Raw genomic sequence first — 21,980 nt, forward strand, 5'->3', positions numbered from 1 at the left:
AATGTTAGGCTCCTTAGGTAAGAAATTCTTATGTGTATTAATCTAGGAACTTAAAGGTAATCCTTTAAAACCTAAATTTCAAATTCTTAGTTTAATACATATAAATTCATGCCAGAACCACACTGGAGTTTTTACCAAAACATTAAGTGCAAGTTTCTGTATATACGTGATTTCAAATTCACAGGGAATAATTCTATTAAGTTTTTTTCTCAGTATGTGTTTAGTTTTTCTCAATCATTTTTTCTCACTTATTCAGATAACTCCTTATGGTACTTATGAGGAGAAGGCACTGATTATAGTTGTCTTCTAATAGTTCTGGTTATTATTTCTATTGAATTTATGCCTAGACCTCACCATTTGCTGTGTGACCTTGGGCCAATTTCTTAACCTTTCCTTGCTATTTCTGCCAAATGGACATATAATACCTGCCACGATGGAATAATTATGGGGATTAAATTATTAATTATTATATCAGCAGAGATGATAAGCACATACATAGAATGATGAAGATACTGACGATTGATGCTGATGATAAAAATATTAATTAAGCATTTCTTGAGTGCCTACTGGGTACCTGGCACGGTCCTAAGCACTGTTCTAAATAAGGTAAATAGTAACTTATTTAAACATCATAGCAGCCCTAAAGGTTAGGTCTCATTTTTGATCCCCATTTACAGAATAGTACCCCCTAAAAATTTTATTTCCACCTAGATTCACCACCCTTTTAGTTCTTTGCTATTAGTTTGTGTAGCCAATTTTTTATTTCTTTTTGTCTTTATGAATGAAGCAAATTTGTTTCTCAGGCCAGCCTGAGCCCTCATTCTGAGGGATCCTAATTCAGATGATGTATTAGGCAGGATTCTCCAGAGAAGCAGAATCCAATAAAACCAACAGAAAGAGAGAGAGATCTATTTTAAAATTTGGTTCTCATCTTTGTGGGACCTGGCAACTCTGAAGTCCTTAGGGCAGACTGGCAGGCTGATTCAGGGAAGAGTGATACGAAGTTCAGGAAGGAGCTGAATTTTGCAGGGCAACAGGATGGAAACTCAGGTAAGCGTTAATGTTGCACTCTTGAGACTGAAGTTCACAGGGCAAGCCAGTAGGCCAAGAACTCAGACTGGATTTTCTCTGTTGCAGTCTTGAGACCAAATTCCTTCTGTTTGGGGAAACAGTCTTTGCTCTTAAGGCTTTCAGCTGATTGCATGAGGCCCACCCACATTATGGAGAGTAATCTGCTTTTCTCGAAGTCTACTGATTTAAATGATAATCACAATATTACCTTCATGGCAACATCTAGATGGTTTTTAACCAAATAACTGGACACCACTGCTAGCCAAGCTGATATATAAAATCAAGCATCACAAATGGTTATTTTAAATCAGTCAGGCCTCTGTATTTTTAGTGTAATATTTGAGTCAGCAAATATACATTGAATACCTTTTTTGTGTGTGCTAGACATTGAATAAGGCACCTGTATACCTAACGTGTCCCTTCCATATGACAACTCGTTGCAGCTTGGAGCCCTTGAAACCACCAGTTTGCACAGGTAGCATTTACAGGTAGCATCTAATAGGTCTTCCAGTATCATTTATGAGCTCACAAGAGTTTTATGGCATTTATAGAATAGTCAGGAAATTCACCATGTATTTCATAGAGGAGGATATAACCGAGACTTAGAAAGTTTAAAGACGTATACAAGGCGATGCAGTGTACAGTGAGCAAAGAAGGAAGACCAGCAGTTCTCTGTATACTGCACCCTGCATTTCCCTCCAAAAAAGAGGCTCTCTTCCGTTGGTTAAAAATGTCAAGGTTCTTGTTAAAATCCTAACATTGAAGGCATGGAAAATTCCATATTTTACCTGCCAGTATTTTTTTAGAGACTGGAAGAGAGAGGATTGCTTTATATTTACAGCATGCATCTAGCTAGATGAGTAGATACATTTTGTAGATGATACTGATTTCAGATGCTAGAGAGAGAAGTGAAATACACTACCATTTATATAAGTGCTGGCATTTCTATGCAAATAAACAAGGCAGGCCAAATAAAGTCCCTCTGTGTGTACAGAGTTCAGAAACTGTTCTCGGGGATCCTAACTCGGGAAATGAACCCAAGAGCTCTGGCTTCTCCTAAAACCATTCATCTCCCAAGCTGGTTTCAGCAAAACAGCAAGTACATGGTAAGATGTTGAAGTAAACAGCATGTAATACCAGTGCACGGAAAAGCACAGTATCTACACTTCAAGATGTATTTGGTAAGAGGGAAAAAGACATTAAAGCACAGCTGTACGTTGCTCACTTTGGGAATATGGCAGGATGGACAAAGTTTGTTGGCAGGTAGTTAGTTTTTAATCTTAAAACCTGGGCTTTACTGATTTCCCAGCACATCAAGCATAAATAGTTCGCTAAATTGTTGATGATGAAAAAATGAAACTTGATCCCATGTAAGAAAAAAGGTGGTTAAATTACTGTGTGTTTAGTGACACACGTTATGTTAAAGTGACAAAGAGCGAGTGGAATTCATGTGATCTTCTTGGGGTAAACAGATGAGAGCATCGTGGAGGAGACTTTGGGTTCTGAAGAGCTGGTGAGTTCTGGTAAGATCCTTGGACTCTACAAAGAGGACGGTGAAGCCACCTCTTCTTACAGCGAGGAGACTGAAAGATACGCCCAGAAAGACATAATTCTGCCTGGAAGTTCTTCACTGGAACAGGTCAGCACTAAAATCTATATCAAGAAATGTAAAATAATCTCGCTTTTTAAAATAACAAGTTGAAATGTCGGTCCTGCACATCGTCTCCTGATTTTACTTAGCAGCACACCCCTTCCTGGCTTGATCCACGACTTTCTGAGACTTTCTGCTTGTTTTTCATATACATTTTACCATGCACAGCTTATACTGTCTTACCAATATCAGTCCTAGCCCTTGCACCACTTAGTTTGACTTCACCTTTTAAAATTTCATGTTAGAGTGATAATTTCTAGCATATGATGAAGTATCTATAGTAAAACCTGAAACCAGCGTGAACTTACTTGGATAAAATTAAGAAATGACTTGGACCCATTTGCATAAACACCATATAAATATGTGAATAATCTCATATTTATGAAGTCACCATTAAGGGACTTGGTTTGTGCAGTGTTGTAACTAGTTCCAACAAGGGAATCTTTAGCCTGTGGATTGTGTTGGCTTCAGAGAGATCCTTTTTGTTTCCTGTACCTATAGTTTCTATTTATGTGGAACGTAATATCATATGCTCTGGTTTACCAAAGAGGGGAAAAATATTTTTTCTATGTAGTCACCTTATCCATCTTAAATAAAAATACAAGAATCCCACAAGTCTAGGTCTGTGTGTGTGTGTGTGTGTGTGTGTGTGTGTGTGTGTGTGTGTGTGTAGTTTTTTGTGAAAGGTAAGCTGATTTAGGATAAAAAGGAAAAAAGTATATTATCAAGTGAGGAAGACTGTTCTCAGTGATGTCTTTTATAATATCAGGTCACAAGTGGAAATATTTTCCACTTCAGAATTGTGGGGAAGTTGTTTTGTTTTGGGGGGGTATTCTCTAATTTGGAGTGTGAAAGTTCCATAACAGAGTTTATTTGTTTCATTTGTGCCTCTTATATCTGAATATCTTGGACACATTAAGGTTAAATCTATTTTGAGCTTTCTTAAGTAAATGACCCTAATTAACAAGTACAGTCTTTCCTAACATAGGCACTACTCCTGTAGTGGGTTGAATTGTGTCCTCCCAAACTGCCTAATCCCTGGTAGCTGTGACTATGAACTTATTTGCAAGTAGAGTCTCTGCAGATGTAATTTAACTAAAGATCTCTAGATGAAATCATCCTGACCTTAGATGATTGGACCCTAAATCCAATGACCAGTGTCCTTAGTAGAGAAAGGAGAGAGAGATTTGAGTATCTGAGTCACAGACACACATAGTGCAGAAGCCATGTGAAGACAGAGGCAGAGATGGAGTGATGCATCTGTAGGAAAAGGAACACCAAGGACTGCCACAGTCACAGAAGATAGAAGAGAGGCACAGAGTGGATCGTTCCCTAGAGCCTCACAAAGGAACCAACCGGGACAGCAGACCTCTCACGGCAGAACTGTGAAACCATAAATTTCTGTTGTTTGAAGTCACAGAGCTTGTGATAATTTGTTACTGCAGAAGTAAGCAACAAATGCTGCTCCAAGGGTGGAGGATCCCAGGAGCAAGATTACACCACCTCATGGCTATTTTAACAATGTTTTGTATCTTTATCAAGACAGGGCTCTCAAAAGACACTGAGGTGAAAACAAATGCATGGCTCTGTCTTTGCATATAACGCTTTTTAAACAATTATTTTCAGATGTATGCTCTGCTCCATTAACAGTTCCACATTTCCATTTATTTATTTATTTAATATATTTTTTGTACCACGTGGTGCCATTGTATGTATTTCAATTTACCATCATGCTTTACAGAACAGCACATGGATTCCTTTAGGATATGTAGCTTGTGGATTTTATATCCTCATCCTGTAAAAGGTAAGCTGAGGAGTGGAGAGCTCACCTGCTGTGCCCCTTGAGCTCGGTTTCTGCATCTGTAAATGGGTGGAAGTGAGATCTGCTTCAGGGCATTGTTAGCAGGATGAGATGAGCTAGCGGTCAAGAATCCAGCACAAAATAGGTGCTCATTAAACGGCGGGGCACTAGAGAGAGAAAGTATTCTGTGGCCCCTTCTCAGGCCAATGCTCATCATGTTCTCAGCCTCACCGTGTCAGGAAGTTCTCTGAACACCCAAGTCAGCATTCTATGTGGGAAAAAGCTTCAGATCTGGTATTAGAGCTCGTGGCTTCTCCTTGGTTTGGATATTTATGTGAACTTGAACCTCTGTGTAAAATAGGGCTGAAAAATTTGAGCCTCTTCTGGTTGTGGTGGAGATTAATGAGATGTGTCCAAGTGCCTGGTAGTAAATGTTTTCCTTTTCTTATGAGTCATTTTATGTACTTGTTGAGACTGTTACCTATTCTTACTTTTTATTGCTATTGTAATGGTGAACTGACACTTAGAAAAAGTCAAAGCTTTTAAATGGAGATGGGGGCTGATCCCAGCTGTGGTGAGTGCTGCTGGGTGAATCCCTTCTCTTAAACTATTTATCTATACCTGTTAATTTATATGAGGACTGGGTTGGTTGCTTCTTGCCCCAACATTATAGGGCCTTGTTGTGGTGGTGAATACAAAAGAATCTAGATCACAAAAAGATATTAAAGGAATTTACGAAGAGGTTACCATGTGGACTGGTCTGTTAAAGGGATTACTACATGAAATCCCATCAGACATAGAGATCCTGACACTCCATATGCATCTTGGAGGGGACAAAAAAAAGAAACAAGAAAAAAATTGTGCAGAGTGAGAGAACTCTCTTAGTAAACTCTGTGACACCTTGGGGCCCCAAGAACACCTACTGTGGGACCACTTTTTTCCTCTCCAAACAGAACAAGACACGGAGAGATGAAGAATTTGCCTTCTCACTTTGCAAAAGCATTGTGTGTGCTTGTGTGTGTGTGTGTGTGTGTGTGTGTGTGTGTGTAGGTGTTGGCGGGTGTGTCACAGAGCCCAGCTGGACCAGCATCACTTCCCTCCCATGATTCTGATGTGAAACTGATGAGAAAATCACTCATGGAGTCTACCTTTAGTTAGCGGGATGTGACACTGATGTCAGTAATGCCACAATCACACCTGAAACAATAGGGAGCGTCATCCTAGGTAAGTCACCCTGGTTAAGCTCTCTTAGGTGAGCTTAGGTAAGTTACTCGCTGAGGACTTCCAGAAGTACTTGGAGGAGAACTTTGCATTTGGCTGAGGTCTCATGATGAAGGTGGGAGCCTGTGAAATCTGGTGATTAACGGGACCGCTTGTTATTCCACACTAATCAGTCCACATGAGGTAGGCTGGTCCTGCAACTGTGTCAGAAGGATGCTACAGGTGATGTTTCTAGTACAAGGCAATTGAGACAGCAGGGCACCTCAGGGCATGATGAGATTATGAGGGATAGCACCAAAGAGCAGTGTTGGACTGCAGGGGACACACACTCTTGGGGTCAATTAGAAGATCACATTTCCAGGGTCATGCAAATGATAAAATATTATTTTTATTGTTACCATAGGGCAATTTAGTGGCTTAAGTATATAAAGCTACTTTAGAAATATTTGGGCTGACTTTTTATATCCCATTGATATTGGAAAGCTGTGGAAAAGACATTATGAAATGACTCAGCTCTGAGAAATTATCCAGTCAGGAATAAAACGAATCAATTAAGTGCATAGTTATAACAGATTTAATCACAGAGGAAATCCAAGGAAACAGTAATACATTGTCTCAAATAAACATTGAATTAGAAATAAAATAATTAAATTTTCCTTTTTAGCATCAGGAGGCAGTGTTTTCCTGGACATTTCTTATTACGTATTGTATGTGATGTACCTGTCCCTAATCAGTTACATGTAACTAGGTTTTCCTCTGAATTTTAAATATAAACATTCCGTACATTTAGCTTATTCAGTTAAGAAACCATGCTTTAAGGACTTTTTAAAATGACTCATTTTAAAATGACCCCGATGGTAGTCAGGGAAAATTATTTTACGTTTTCATCTTGATTGTAACAATAAAGTAAAGCATTTAGAGTAGTGGTGGATTAGGCATGTTAGCCTGAATTAAGCGTCTTCCAGGGAAGCATTCTGAAAAGCTTGCCAGTGTGTATTGGCAGCTAACGCTACCTTTCTAAATTCTTTAAAACTGCCTGGCATTTGGCAATGGGCATGAATCAAATATGACTGTATGTGTGACTGACACTCAAGTCTGAAGTCTGATTCTTGAGTATGAGAGACAATGTAAAAATGTAAAATCTATAATAAAATCTCTGTACATAAAAGATGCATTTCATATGCTACTTTAACACATTAGCCAGTGTATTTTTTTCTGTAAGCCAGAAACATATATTCTGCTCTGTGGTTAGTATAGGAAACTTTTTGGAGGGAAAATGGACTTTTAAAAATCACTGGAGACATTTACACGAGCTAAACTTCTATTTTTTTACTTAACCAACATAGTAGCTCATCTATCATTGCTTAAATACTACATTACATATAAGTTAATATATAACGAATATTATAAGGTGGAAGAGAAGAGAACAAGCTACTTCATAGTGAAAAAAAAAGCAATAGTGATTTTCCACATGTTACTTCAAAGGAAATGACAATGACATTGTCATTTTTATAGTTTGTGAGTGTCTGTAACATTCAATGCCTTTTCTAACGTAAGCGGGAAAAATGCCATATTATTATAAATGTGAAAAGTGGTTCTAAAGAGTAGAAATATAATTTTACAAACTAAAAGGCTCATGGAGTCCTTTTCAGTTTTAACAGTTGGTTAAGCCTATACAAAAAAAATTTACTATGTAATTTATGGCACTCAAATTTCTCATTATTTTGCCTCCATTTTATTTATTTACCTTTTAAGTCCTCCTTGGTTGCTTGATATACATTCTGAACATCCCAGAATGTTCAGGAAATGAAATGGTGCAGATGGAGGCGTTCTTGCCAAGGCTGACTGACATTTAAGGAGAGACAGGTTACCATCTAGAATGAATAAACACATTTTAGTAATGTTATCTTTGCTCTGAAAACCTAATCCAGTCACAATCGTTTATTGTTCATTCTGGCCAGAGATCTTCTTACCTATAGTAAAACAACTGAACATTTCTGAAACAAAGATATTGATGAAAGCATTTCTTGTTTGGTTGTTTTAAAGCAAAGCATGTTACTTTTTATATAGTAACTGTTAAAAATTTTACCATATTGAGAATGCCACACTGAACATGATTTTATTGTGTATAGTTTTGAAACAAAACAGCCACATCAGATTGACAGGTGATTTAATAATTCCACCCTCTTTGACCAATTATTCCCATTCCCTTATAGATATGTTCTTGTATAACCCAACTTCCTTCAGAAACTCAGCCATCAATTTTACACCAGCAAATGAAAATCTGTGTTGAATAAGAAGTGAGAATACTACATGGTTTTCAAGAGAAAGGAACTCCCATATTTAATATTAAACACTTACATTAGTACTTAAATAAATAAGATACTTCTGCTTTATTCCATGAGCCCACTACAGAAGGGCCATATCTTTTTTATTTTCAACACAAAACACAGGACCTGGCAGGAAACAAATTTTACCCCCATTAAATGCTTTTTGATGAATGAATGAATGAATAAATGCTACAGATAACTGGCTGGGCAAACTGACATATAAATACTCCTTGATATGAATTTTCTCTACTACAGTTCTAATGTCATTGTGTGGAGTGTTATGATTTGGTATTTCCATGCATATCATCTAAATTACTGTTAAGATATTTGTGTTGTAGAGTAGGGGAAAAGGCTGTTTATTTTTCCCAGATTTATTGAGGTATAATTGACAAATAAAACTAATATATTTAGAGTGTAAAACATGATTTGGTAAACATCTGTGTTTTTGTTTTTGTAAGAATCCTTAAGATCTACTCTCTTAGCAAATATATAAATATTTGTAAAACACAGTATTAATAATTGTAGTTACCATGCTGTACATTAGATCTTCAGAACTTATTCAACTTATAACTGAAAGTTTGTAACTTTGATTAGAATCTCCCAATTTCTCTTACCTTCTACTCCTGGCAACCATCATTCTACTGTTTCTATGAGTTCTACTTTTTTTTTTTTTTAAGATTCCACACATAAGTGATACAATACAGTATTTGTCTTTTTATATCTGTTTTATTTCACTTATCATAAAATTCCCAACAAATTAGTTATAGAAGGAATGCACCTCAATATAATAAAGCCATCTGTGACAAGCCCACAGCGAACATCATACTCAATGGTAAAAAGCTGAAAGCTTTTCCTCTAAGATCAAGAATGAGACAAAGATGCCCACTCTAACCACTTCTATTCAACATGGTACTGGAAGTTCTAGTAGAGCAATTAGATAAGAAAAATAAAAGGCATCCGAATCAGAAAAAAAAGGCTCTTTAATAATATAATAGCTAACATTCACTGCATACCTACTGATACTATTCTAAGAACTTTGCATAATTTAACCTCACAATTGCCTTAAGAAGGTAGTGTTATTGTCTCCATTTTATAGAAGAGCAACCAGAGACACAGAGAGGCTGAGTAACTTGGGAAACGTTCTACAGCTAATAAGTTGCTGAGCCAGGATTCAAACTTAAACAGTCTTAACCATCACACTATACTGTTGGTGGCAGTTCACAGTGTTCAAATTTTATATCATTCACCTGGCACATTACATTTCGGAGGGAGTGAAATTCCAGGCCAATTAAGTGCTTTTGACATTCTTTAAATTATTCTGTAGAGAATGTAGACCAACACATTTTATAACATTATTTCATATTGTATTTGGTTAAACCAAGAAAAACAAAGTTGAGGCATATTTACAATAGCTTAAAGACTCAATGGCATTCCTTGTAGTTGTGCTGGCAAAACAACATCCAAGAAAGAATGAATTACATAATAATCATTCATTTATTTTTGAAAATACAGAACATTTAAAAAATTTGACTAATATCTTCACCCTACCTACCAGTGAATTCATACCTTACATACCTTCTCCCACTTTATGAAAAGGACTGTCATTCCCCAAATATGTGCCACATTTAAAAAAAATTCTTGTCCACAGTCCCTAGTTGGTCACATCTTACTGTCATTTCCTTGAGGAAGCCCAATCGTTCATGTGTCTCTTCTCACAACTTTTCTAGTATTTTCTGAGTAAATGGTGTATCTCTTTATCATGCTCTTCCTTTCTGGAAGTTAGGAATTTCATTCTGTTTGTTTGTGTGTCTTTCTACTCAACACCCAGCGTGGAGTTCAGTATTTGCTAACTAGATATTTATTGAATGGGCATTTGATACATAACATATTGGATAAATGAATAATTGCAAAAATATCTGAACCTTTCACTTCCTGAATTATATTTTTATGAAGTCAAGAATCCATTTAGACTTGTCATCTAAGACTAAACAAGTGAATCACAGTATAGTCATGACCGAATGTTGCCACTCTTTGTATTCTTCAACTCCAGCTGCATAACAAAATACCATACACTGAGGGGCTTAAACAACAGATGTTTGGTTTTTCACAGTTCTGGAGGCTGGAAGTTTGAGATCAGGGTGCCAGCATGGTTGGTTTCTGGGGCGAGCCCTCTTCCTGGCTTATTGGTGCCTGCCTTCTCCCTGTATCCTCACATGGTAGGGAAAGACAGAAAGGAAATAATCTCTCCAGTGTCCTTCCTTAAGAGGGCACTAATCCCTTCATGGTGTCCCTACCCTCATGACCTCATCTAAATATAATGATCTCTCAAAGGCCCCTTTGTCTGATTACAATCACACTGGGAAATAAGGCTTAAACATATGTATTTTGAGAGAACACAATTCAGTCCATAGAACTCTCCTTTAAAAAATACTAGATTTTCATGAAAACTTTTCTACATAGATCTTAGCTCATGAAAAATTCATTTACCCTGAGTATGGAAGGATGGACTTGTTTCACAAATGTTTCAGCTGAAGTGCTTCTAGTGGCTGAGTGCTTCGTTTATTTTAGGATAGAGCTTTGGATGGGAAAGAAGCCCTGGGCTTAGAATGAACACTGCTCAGAGATGGGTGGACTGCCAAGGCTTTGAGAAGGTGTAGTCCTTCTTGCCTATCAGAGACCCAAAGTGGTCTAAATATATTCCTGGAAGAAGATGTTGACATGTACTTTTAGGGAGAACAAAGTAAAATAAAATTGCTTATCTTATTGCTAATATTTAGAGACTTTTCTTCAATCATTGGAAATTTGATTTGTACCATAATAATTCTGTGCCATCTATCAATTTGGAAAGGACAAAATCTTTCAAAACATGTACTGAATAGGTACCATTTTTGCTATTTAGATGGCTCATTTGTACTGTTTAATCTGTTGGAATCTAGAACGGTACAACGGAAGATAGTTTGAAAAGGAACAGAAAATAAATTTATATTCATGTAATTGAAATTTTCTAGCAAAAGCAATGATTTGACTCTAGGTTTCTCTAAGTGAAAATTTAGACTACCTCATTTTCAAAGAAAAGTGAGGTGAAATTTGTGTGTGTGTGTGTGTGTGTGTGTGTGTGTGTGTGTGTGTGTGACAGAGAGAGAGAGAGAGAGAGAGAGCTGGAGAGAGCGAGAGATTGACTTAGTGAAATTGCTTAAGAATCATTAAAATGAAAAAAAGGAGGTGTATGAGAAAATATCTTAGTGAAAATGTTTTGATGCTGTGTCTTATCTATCAAGTTCGTTGAAATGTGAGTTCTATGTAGAATTTGCACAAATCCAAGGAAAATGCCAGGATGCTCAAGCTTCTAAATCCAGGATGTTGTTTATATTTACAAAGACCTCTCCAACAGGAACTGTTAGACTGCAGGAAACCTCATTTTCAATATGTCTGCGTAACACCAATAAACAGTAACAAAAATTATATCTGAATATGGAGAGAAATAGCCTTCTTAACGTTCACCTCCTATATCTTTTTTCTCTAATAAGTTTCCTGACCACAATGCTCATTAGTGGTACAATAAAAAGGAGGTACTGGTAAATAATAACAATTCTTTGTATTTATACGGTGCCTTTGATCAGAGTACCTCAAAGCTTTCATGACTCATTAATCTGTGAAATACATCAGTGAAGTGTAAAGACGTCAAGGATTATTACCCTCTTTTTGTAAACAGAGAAACTGAGGCATTTGCAAGAAACTATCCCAAGGTCATTCAATGATTTGATGACAGGGGTAAGATCTATAGACCAGATCTAATTAGAGTAAAGACAAACAGTGCTCAAAAAAACCAGTAGCTTCTGTGAAATCGCTGAAAGTTTATGCAATGCTTGGAAACAACATTGCTTTAAAAGACACACTTTTTATTTAGTTTTCATTTTGAGTGATTTCTTCCATTTAGTAATGGAGACCTCTCCACAGCTTCCTATTTAGATCACTTAATATTGGGCTATTTCCTTGAGACCTCTCTGGCTTGCATTTCTTCTATGTGAAGAAATAGTATATGTTTCTTATGAAACAGTTTAATTACTAATAGAAAAAAATGAAAATAACTTTATATATATCTATGTTTATATATATCTATGTATGTCAACACTTATATTTAGTCAAATATCAATCTATCATCAATTGATTTGGAAAAACTATTCTACAGAAATATATTGTACTCTACTTCATTGCAATTTCCATATGAATGAAGGTTAAAGGCATAAACCCTGCAATATTATTTTTTTTTTCCAAAGCCAACTGCTCAGTTCCAATTAGAAACGACCCTCAGAAGATGGCAAATCACATTTTCCTCAAAACTTGTCTCATAAAAACAACTCATTGTATGGTTTCTTGGAAGAAAAAATATTTATTTTTTTACGTGATTATTTTCTCATTACCCCTTTACTCTGTTATGATTACTTAAATTTTCAAAGGGTTGTGCCGTGGGACCCCTGTGGAGTGGCAGAGTCTGTAAGGGAAGGGATTACCTTGTTTGCACACACACAGAGAATTTTGTATTTTATGTCTTTGTTCCTATTCCCTGTTTCCTAGTACAGTTGACCCTTGAATCGCACGGGGGTTATGGGACCCCTGAAGAGTGGAAAATTCATGGAATCAGGAGTCAGCTCTCTGAATCCCCAGTTCCACATCCTAGGATTCAACCCACCTCTGATGGTGTAGTACTGTATTTATTGAAAAAAAATCCTCATATAAGTGAACCTGAGCAGTTCAAACCCGTGGTGTTCAAGGGTCACTGTATACTTAGTAGACCTTCAAGATCGCCAACTGATTTCCTTGTTATTTGGCTGGACATTTACTTTTCTCATACTATCTGTTTCGTTTTTATGACATACCAAGTCTCTCTGGTGTTTTTCAGTTAAAATCCAACGTCACCGGTTGTTTAAATGTGGTCCGTCAACCTCTCTCAGTATACCTGAGATGCTTATTAGAATGCACATTCCTGGGTACCAACACAGACTTACTGTCTCATAATCTCTGGGAAAGGAGTCCTAGAATATCTAAACACAAACCCTCTAGGAGGTTTTTAGTCACATTAAACTTAAGATCTTTTCCTATCTTACAATTATAGATAATATTTCTACAGCACTTAACATGTGCTAGGCATTGTTCTAAGTACTTTATATATAATAACATTTAATTCTCATAGAAACTTTTGAGATGTTATGACTTAAAAAAAAGTATCTTGCTAAGACCATGAATTCCTATTCTCCATATACATTTGTAATATACTAATTGTAAATGAGATAAGACAACACCTATAAAATATGAGGCAGCATTTAAGATTTAATTGATAGGAGGTTGTAAAGTAGTATAAGAGTCCCTGATTACCCTTCACTCAGATTGAATTGCTTTTTAAAAATTATCGCAGGAGTGGTAAAATTATTTAATTGAGAATTTTTTTTTTTTTTAGCAAAGAGGTAGCTCTTTTTTTAAAAAAATAATTTTATTTATTTTTGGCTGTGTTGGGTCTCGTTGCTGCACGCAGGCTTTCTGTAGTTTGTGGTGAGCGGGGGCTACTCTTTGTTGTGGTGCGCTGGCTTCTCATTCCGGTGGCTTCTCTTGTTGCGGAGCACGGGCTCTAGGCGCACAGGCTTCAGCAATTGTGGCACATGGGCTCAGTAGTTGTGGCTCTCGGGCTCTAGAGCGCAGACTCAGTAGTTGTGGTGTACGGGCTTAGTTGCTCCGCGGCATGTGGGATCTTCCCGACCAGGGATTGAACCTGTGTCCCCTGCATTGGCAGGTGGATTCTTAACCCCTGTGCCACCAGGGAAGTCCCGAGATCTTTTTGTTTTCTTACGGCAGAGTGAATTCATTCAATCTATCTTTGGGTCCTGGTCATAGATAATGGGATATTTTCATTTATTGTCATTTTTTTTATTGTTAGTTTTGATTTTTTAGGGTCTTAAGTTTGTTCACTAATAAATTACCTCAAAAAAAAAAACAACACAAATTTTTTCTCTAGGATGTTTTTTGGGATAAACAAGGAAATGTGAATATGGACACGGTATTAAATGATATTAAAAATTAGTGTGCTACAGTAATCAAGGCAGTGTGATATTGGTGAAAAAATAGACAACTAGATGAATGGAACGTAATAGAGAGACCAGAAATAGACTGACATAAATATAGTCAACTGAGTTTTGACAAAAGAGCAAAGGAAATTCAATGGAGAAAAAATAGTCTTTTCAACAAATTGTGCTGGAACAACTGGACATCCACATGCCAATAAAACAAAAACAAAAACATAAAACCTAGACACAAACCTTACATCTCTCACAAAAGTTAACTCAAAATGGATTATAGCCTAAATGTAAAATGTAAAACTGTAAAACTCCTAGAAGATAACACAGGAGGAAATCTAGCTATGGCAGTAACTATTTAGATACAACACCAAAGACACAACCCAGGAAAGAAATAACTGATAAGCTAGACTTCAATAAAACTAAAGCCTTCTGCTCTGTGAAAGACAGTGTCAAGAGAGTGAAGAGACAAGCAACACACCAGGAGAAAATATTTGTAAAAGACATATCTGATAAAGAACTGTGTCATAATATATAAAGAACTCTTAAAACTCAATAATAAGAAAATAAACAACATGATAGGCATTTTTAAAGAAGCTCTATGTTATGTGTCACTAGGGAAATACAAATTAAAACAACAGTGAGATATCACTACATACCTATTAGATTGGCCAAAATCAAAAAGCACTGATGACATCAAATGCCATTCTTTGCCGTGGGGAGTGCAAAATGGTACAGCCATTTTGGAAAACAGATTGGCAGTTTCTTACAAAACTCAAATACTCTTACCGTATGATCCTGCAATCACTGTCCTCAATATTTACCCAATGAGTTAAAAACTTATGTTTACACAAAAATCTACACATGGGATGTTTATAGCAACTTTATTTATAATTGCCAAACTTGGAAGCAATCAAGATGTCGTTCAGTTGGTGAATGGATAAATAACCTGTGGTTCATCCAAACAATGGAATATTATTTAGCACTAAAAAATGAGCTGCTAAGTCATGAAAAGACATGGAGGAACCTTAAATGAATATTCCTAAGGGAAAGAAGCCAATTGAAAAGCTTCATAGCAATTCCAACTATATGACATTCTGGACAAGGCAAAATAGGGAGATAGTAAAAAGATCTGTGGTTAGATGGGAGGGAGGGATGAATAGGCAAAGTACAGAGAATTTTTAGAGCAGTTAAACTAATCTGTTTAATACTGTAATGGTAGATATATGTCATTATACATTTGTCTAAACCCATAAAATGTACAACACCAGGAGTGAACCGTAATGTGAACTATGGACTTTGGAAAATTATTGTGTCAATGTAGGTTCAAATGTTGATGGTAAGGGAAGTGTGTGTGGCAGGGGAGGGGGAACATCTGCACTTTTGGGATATGGGAAATCTCTGTACTTCGGGTGGTAATGATGTGTCAGTGTAGGTTCATCGATTTTGACAAATATGCCACTCTGCTGGGGAATGTTGATAGTGGGGAGGCTGTGAGTGTGTGAGGCCAAAGGTATATGAGAACTCTCTGTATTTTCTACTCAATTTTGCTGAGAAAATAAAACTGCTCTGAAAAATAAAGTCTATTTTTTAAAAAAGTGCTAATTTTGTAATGTGTCATAATGACATTATGGTTATGAAAAAAATGCTCTCCTTTAAGAGATGGATACTGCAGTATTTAATGGTGAAATGTCAAATGTCTTTAATTTGCTTTAAAAATTTCAGACTTTGTACATATATACATATAAATGGAGCAAATACGGCAAAATTTAATCATTATTAAATCTAGATAATGGGTATGTAGTGGTTTCATTATATAATTCTCTCTACTCTTTTATATATTTTGACATTGTTCATAATTAAAAGCAAAAAATACTTTATGCAATTACCACACATTAATTTATTTTTGAATTCTGTTGAGACCATTTAAGTCACCAGTCCTACACTCTGGCAGAACATTAGAATCACACGGGGATTAATTAAGTTAGAATTTCTGGGTAGTGGTAGGGGAGTGGTATTTTAAGAAGCTCAAATATGCATCAAGAATTGAGAACCAGTGGTCTAACTGCTCTATTCCCGGTTTCTGAAAATAAAGAAAATGATGTAGTGAAACAATTTTTTCATGGTACCCAAAGGCTCAGTCATGTAACTCTCAGCTATTTCTAGCCATAAGGCAACGGTAGCATGGTAATCTCAGCTTCCCCCACTCTAGTGACCATAATAATTTCCCATTAATGTGGTCATATATGACTGATACATACATGGATGAATAGATAGATAGATAGATGATAGACAGTAGATAGAATTTTAATATAATGAACTTAAATTTATTGAGTCCCAGGCATTGGGACAGGAGCTTTTGTTACCTCTTTTTCTTTTTGCACATAACCGTGGGAGATAGGTGTGATGATCCCCATGCTTTAGGTGAGGACATCGAAGCTGAAAGCTTGTTATTCTTTTCTCATGTTTCACCCAGAATTCTCAGATGCCCCTGTACCCTTTCCTTGACTCTTCAGAGTTTATTTTATTCCATTCTTTGAGGCAGATGCCGCAGCATTTTGCTGTAGGAGGTCACATGGGCATACTCTTTCCAATTCTTGTATCTGTGGCTTCTTTCATTCCTCGTGGCTTTCCTTTCAGCTCATTACAACTCAAGTCTCACCTTTGAGAGAACTGACTAAAATATATTTAAATAGCATGTCATTTAGATTATTTTTTAAAAAGCAATTTTCCACTGTAGATTTAGAAACCAACAGATCTCTTTTAGCCAGCATAATTTCTGATTAACTGATTTCATCTGTGCGAAATTACATAAGCAAACCTGAGACAAGACTCCATCAATTTTTTTGCCTTTGGATGTAACATAATATTTTCAAAAATGAACCAAATAGAGTAATTAGCCCCCAGGCAGAGCAAATGACTCTAATAGCCATCTCCCACACATTTCTTTGGTGGAAAGACCAAAAATGAAAATAAAAATGTGGCAGCCCATAGGTTAAAGCCCTGCATGTATCCTATTAAGTAACAGTTTGGAATAGCAATACAAAGAGTTACCCTTCTAGAAGTTCAAAAAGAGAAAAGAATTGATGTCTTCGCTTTAGGCTGCCAACAAGCGCTCTTCTGATGGACTGTTGATTTCAACAGTGCTTGACTGCCTGTAATTGCACGGAGAGACCTTTATTTTTCAGTTCTTTAGTTTATTCAGTTTTTATTTGGTTTCAATTCCATTATTTGTGGCAGAATAAAATCACAAATAAAACATTCTAATTGTACTAGGTGAGAATCAACATTTTATATTTTGAAAAGGAGAAATGATCTGTGAAGATCCATCCTTAGGAGGTAGGAGGTCTGAGTTCTGAGCCCCAAAGTTCAGACTAGCTCCCTATTACTTGGGAAAAACCCTCAAGCAGTCTGGATCTTGGTTTTCATAGTTGCATAATTAGAGGGCTGGATTTCATCATTTTAAGGTTCTTTTAGTCCCCAAAATTTTAATGATGCTACCTTAATTTACATATACTAGTTATTAAAGAGATAGCAGATAATCCCCAATTCATGATATGGTGAAGATTTTCTTCTTTGTGGGTTAATTATATTTTACATCAGTATTTCTAAATGTTTGTGAGCATTAAAACCAACTGGGGTGCATGATAAGGTGGGCGCTCTGATTTATTGGGATTAGAGGGTGACTAGGAACCTACATTTTGAATAAGTTCCCTAGATGATGCTCTGGAAATTGTGCAGTGGAGTAGAAGGGGAGCACAGGGAGGTAGGGCTTGAAAGCAGTCAGCCGTCAAACATCATGAAAGGAGTCAGACTCCTGAGTACCTGAATTTGCCTACTTTGGGGTTAATTTGCTTTTTTATTTTTTTTAAGTTTTAAGGTGAAAGCATATATTGATTTTTATATTTTATGTCTTCCCTACAATGTAGACTTTAAGTGCTCTACATTTTCTTCTCTGTACTTTTTTGCTGTATTCCACTAATTTGGCATGTTATGCTTTATCATTTAGTTCAATTTTAGTTTAGTTTTTAATTCATTTAGTTTCATTTTTTAGTTTAGTTTTTAGTTCATTTAGTTTCATTTTTTAGTTCAATATTTTTCAATTTGCCTTTGACCTATGGGTTCTCTGGAAGCATGTTGTTTAATTTCCAAATATTTGGGGAGTTCTAGATATCTTACTCTTGTCGATTTCTAATTTAATGCATTTGTGATCAGAGAAAATACTCTGCATTATGTTAATCCTTTGACATTGATTGCAACTTGTTTTAAGGCGCAGAGTATGGTCTATCTTATTGAATGTTCCATGTACCCTTGAGAAGACTGTACATTATGCTCTTGTTGGATGTAGTGTTCTATAAATATCAAATAGGTCAAATCATTCGATAGTACTGTTAACATTTTCTACATTTTTACCGATTTTTTGGGTCTTTTTCTATGAATTATCAAACTCCCCAAGTATGACTGTGAATTTGTCTCTTTTTCCTTTTAGTTCTGCCAATTGTTCTTTTATGTGTCTAGAAGCTTTATTGTTACACACCTTTAAGATCGTTGTTTTTCCCTTTAATCGTTATGAAATGCCCCTCTTTATCTTTGGTCATACTCTGTATCTTGAGGTCTAGTTTGTCTGATGTTAATATAGTCACATCTGATTACCCATGCTTAGTGTTGCATGGTTTTTACTTTTTCATTCCTTTACTTTCAAAATTTTATGTGAAAGGTATGTTTCTTGTTAATGACATATATTGGGTTGGCCAAAAGGTTCGTTCAGGTTTTTCCCTTAACGTCTTATGGAAAAACCCAAACGAACTTTTTGGCCAGCCCGAATAGTTTGGTCTTAGATTTTTAATTTAGTCTGACAATCTCTTCCTTTGTATAAGGATATTTAGACCATTTACATCTGTTAAAATCACTAATATGCATGGGTTTAAATATATTATCTTGTTATTTGATTTGTCTTGTCTGCTCTTTGTTGCTCTGTTTCGTGCTGAATCTAGTAGGCGGGTTTTTCTTTTTTTTGTATCCATTTTATCTGTTCTATTGATGTTTTTATCATGCCTCCTGGAGATTTTTTTCTTTAATGGTGTTCTAGAGATTACAATATGTATCTTAGTCTTACTTATCATAGTCTGCCTTCAAAAGCATTTTGCTACTTCACAAAAAAATTTAAGAATTTTACAATAGTATATTTCTAACTGTGAAATCCCGTGCTTTGTGCACTTGGTGTTGTATATTTTACTTCTATAAATATACTATGACCTCCAATACATTGTTATTATTATAATTTTACTTCAACTAGTCAATAGACATTTAAAGAAATTGAAAGACATATATCTTTAAAAATATAAATGGTAAAACATTATAAAGGTCTCTCCCAGGAGTGAATAATAATTTTCTGTATTTTATTGGATTATGCTTTCTTTTGACCTTAGCTCTGAAATAGACTATAAAAAACTGTGATTGTGCAGGTTATCCAGGTTTGTTTTATTTTTCAGGTGGGAGGGACATTCTCTTGAGACGTTTTTGACTTAAGTAGAAGCAAAAGTCTCTCTTGCCTGAATCTTCAAACTCTCATTTAAATTTTTTCCCTCTTTACTGAACTATAATTTCAAATCACCCACAGTTTAAAAACGGACACTTTTCCTTGACCATTTATCCTTTTTTTTTTCCTGATGGCCATAAATATTTATCATCCTCATCCCCTAACTAGAAAGAATAATGTCCCCTTGCTTTCTCCATTTCTTTCTCCTATTAGTCTTTTCTCAGTCCTCTAATGTTTAGTTTCCAGTATGGCTACTGGGATAGTTTCTCTTTCTATGACCTACAGTTACCAAGTCAATCACTTTTAAATTCATATTTTATTTGAGCTATTGCATTCAAAGCATTAGAAACATGCTACTTTACTGAAACTCCCTGATCACCTGCTTTTACGGCCTCTCTTAATCTCTAGGTCCTCTTGTTCAGTCTATCTTTATTTTATTTTTTTAAACTATTTTTTATTGGAGTATAGTTGCTTTACAGTACTGTGTTAGTTTCTGCTGTACAGCAAACCATCTATCTTTAAAATGCTGTTTTTCCTCAAATTCTTTCTAACCCAGATTCTTTTTCTGCTCCATGCATTTACTGCAGGGCATCTCACCCAGTACAACAGCTTCAGCTTTTATCTGAAGACTCAAGTTTTTATCTCCAACCCAGATCGCTGTCCTGCTCTCCAGAGCTGTGTACGAAACTGCCTTCACGACACCATCACTGGTTTCCCCTGTTTTTTATTTCCCCCCTCCCACCTCCAACCTCCTCTTCTTGAATTCTTTATCTTATTGAAAATTACTCCATTTTCTATGTGGTTATCCAAACTAGAAACCTGGAAGTCACCCTCAATTCCTGCCTTGTCCTTAGTCACATCAGCCGTCCAGGCCTATTCATTCACCTCCCATGCATTTCTGTGATCTCACTCTTCCTCTCCAGCCCCATGGCCCCATCCCTGAAGTGACAGCCCTGCCACCTTGCACTGCACTATACCTGCTTCACCCATCTCTCTGCGGTGTCATCAGCCTGCTGCTATGACAATCCGATCTGATCGCTTCCTGTTTGAAATCTGTAACTGCTTCCCCATTATCTATAATGCCTAGCACAGAAGAGACACTGAATCGTTTTGAAAGAGTGAAAGAAAGGTCAAACAAAATTACATTGAAATATATTCAATGAACTATATATTGACCTTTTGTTCTCTCACCCTTTTCAATTTTTCCAACTTGACCTCATACATTTCTGCCCTTCACCTTTCATACTCTAGCAATTATCAAATCATTCATGGTTGCAGGAATAAGCCTCCTTGCCCTTGACATGTTGTCCCCTTTTTCTGAAACCTTTACCTATTGACGTCTCCCAGAGAAAGTCAGGTGGTCCTTTAGTTCTAACCGAGTTTGGAGAAATCTCCACTCTAGCACTTAATTATCTGTTGGCTTCCAGATAAGAATTTCATAAATGATACACTCCTAAACGGGGAACTTTACCTTTTCTACTGAGTACCTCAGCATCTAGGAAATTGTCTGGTATACAATAAAAGCTCAGAAAAGTACAAGGAAAAGAGCATGAGTTCAAACCAGGTTATAACATAGTAAACTAGGAACTGGTAGTGACGTAGGAAAGCCTGTGGGGTCGGATCACTTATTATTTATCACAGTTACTTTTCCTTGACTGGGACGAAATCAGTTAAGATTGGAAGCACACTTAGAAAGGCAGTGATGGGGGGCAGAGGATGTTTGGAACGTAATTTTTCTATTTTTATTTTCCATTTCCATTGTCAAAGAGGTAACGAATAAAGAAAGTATTGGAGAAAAATAGCTGGAGACGTTGTTGTTGTTGAGGTCAAATAGCTATACACTAAGGGTTGAAGGTAAACAACTATGAGGAAATCTCATAGTTCAGACAACAGGGGGAAGTTTAGCTGATTTTAAAGCTTGCCAGAAGACTTTGGACAGTCTAGGTCAGATCAACACCTGGAGGCAGTGTAGGTAAAGGAAAGTGCAGGGAATTACAGAGCAGAGAGAAAAGTCAAGGACGTGTCAGCAGTAACACAGTAGCCGCTGACTCGATGGGACAGGCACTTTTCTTACTCTTTAAGTGTTGCTTTACTTTACGTCTTGGTGCATTTATGAAACCAATAGAGTAATCAGGCACATGAATTATGAGCCTTGTGACTTTAGTAATGAGTTAATTTTTTTACAACACACCTATACAGGTGAATTGTGAACATTAGTTCTTGCGTGGTCTGTTTCCTTGGATGATGTTGTTGTCCTGTCTTTATCCATCCTTAGTGTACCACCTGAGGCAGCGATAAATGA

The 21,980-nt window shown here is 36.4% G+C and overlaps 1 protein-coding gene across 1 annotated transcript in view; it reads left to right on the forward strand.

Annotated features, from left to right (window-relative positions):
- Nucleotides 1–21,980, forward strand: part of OFCC1 (orofacial cleft 1 candidate 1) — a gene marked incomplete at its 5' end in the record, with an annotated part of 268,883 nt that overhangs the window by 17,342 nt on the left and 229,561 nt on the right. Inside the window, 2 exons of the mRNA XM_032648945.1 lie at nt 2,544–2,738; nt 12,650–12,777. Of these exons, the coding sequence (XP_032504836.1) occupies nt 2,544–2,738; nt 12,650–12,777 (323 nt within the window). The remainder of the gene's footprint in view (nt 1–2,543; nt 2,739–12,649; nt 12,778–21,980) is intronic.

The sequence above is a fragment of the Phocoena sinus genome, chromosome 11, assembly GCF_008692025.1.
Source record: "Phocoena sinus isolate mPhoSin1 chromosome 11, mPhoSin1.pri, whole genome shotgun sequence".
Classification (NCBI taxonomy): Eukaryota; Metazoa; Chordata; class Mammalia; order Artiodactyla; family Phocoenidae; genus Phocoena; species Phocoena sinus.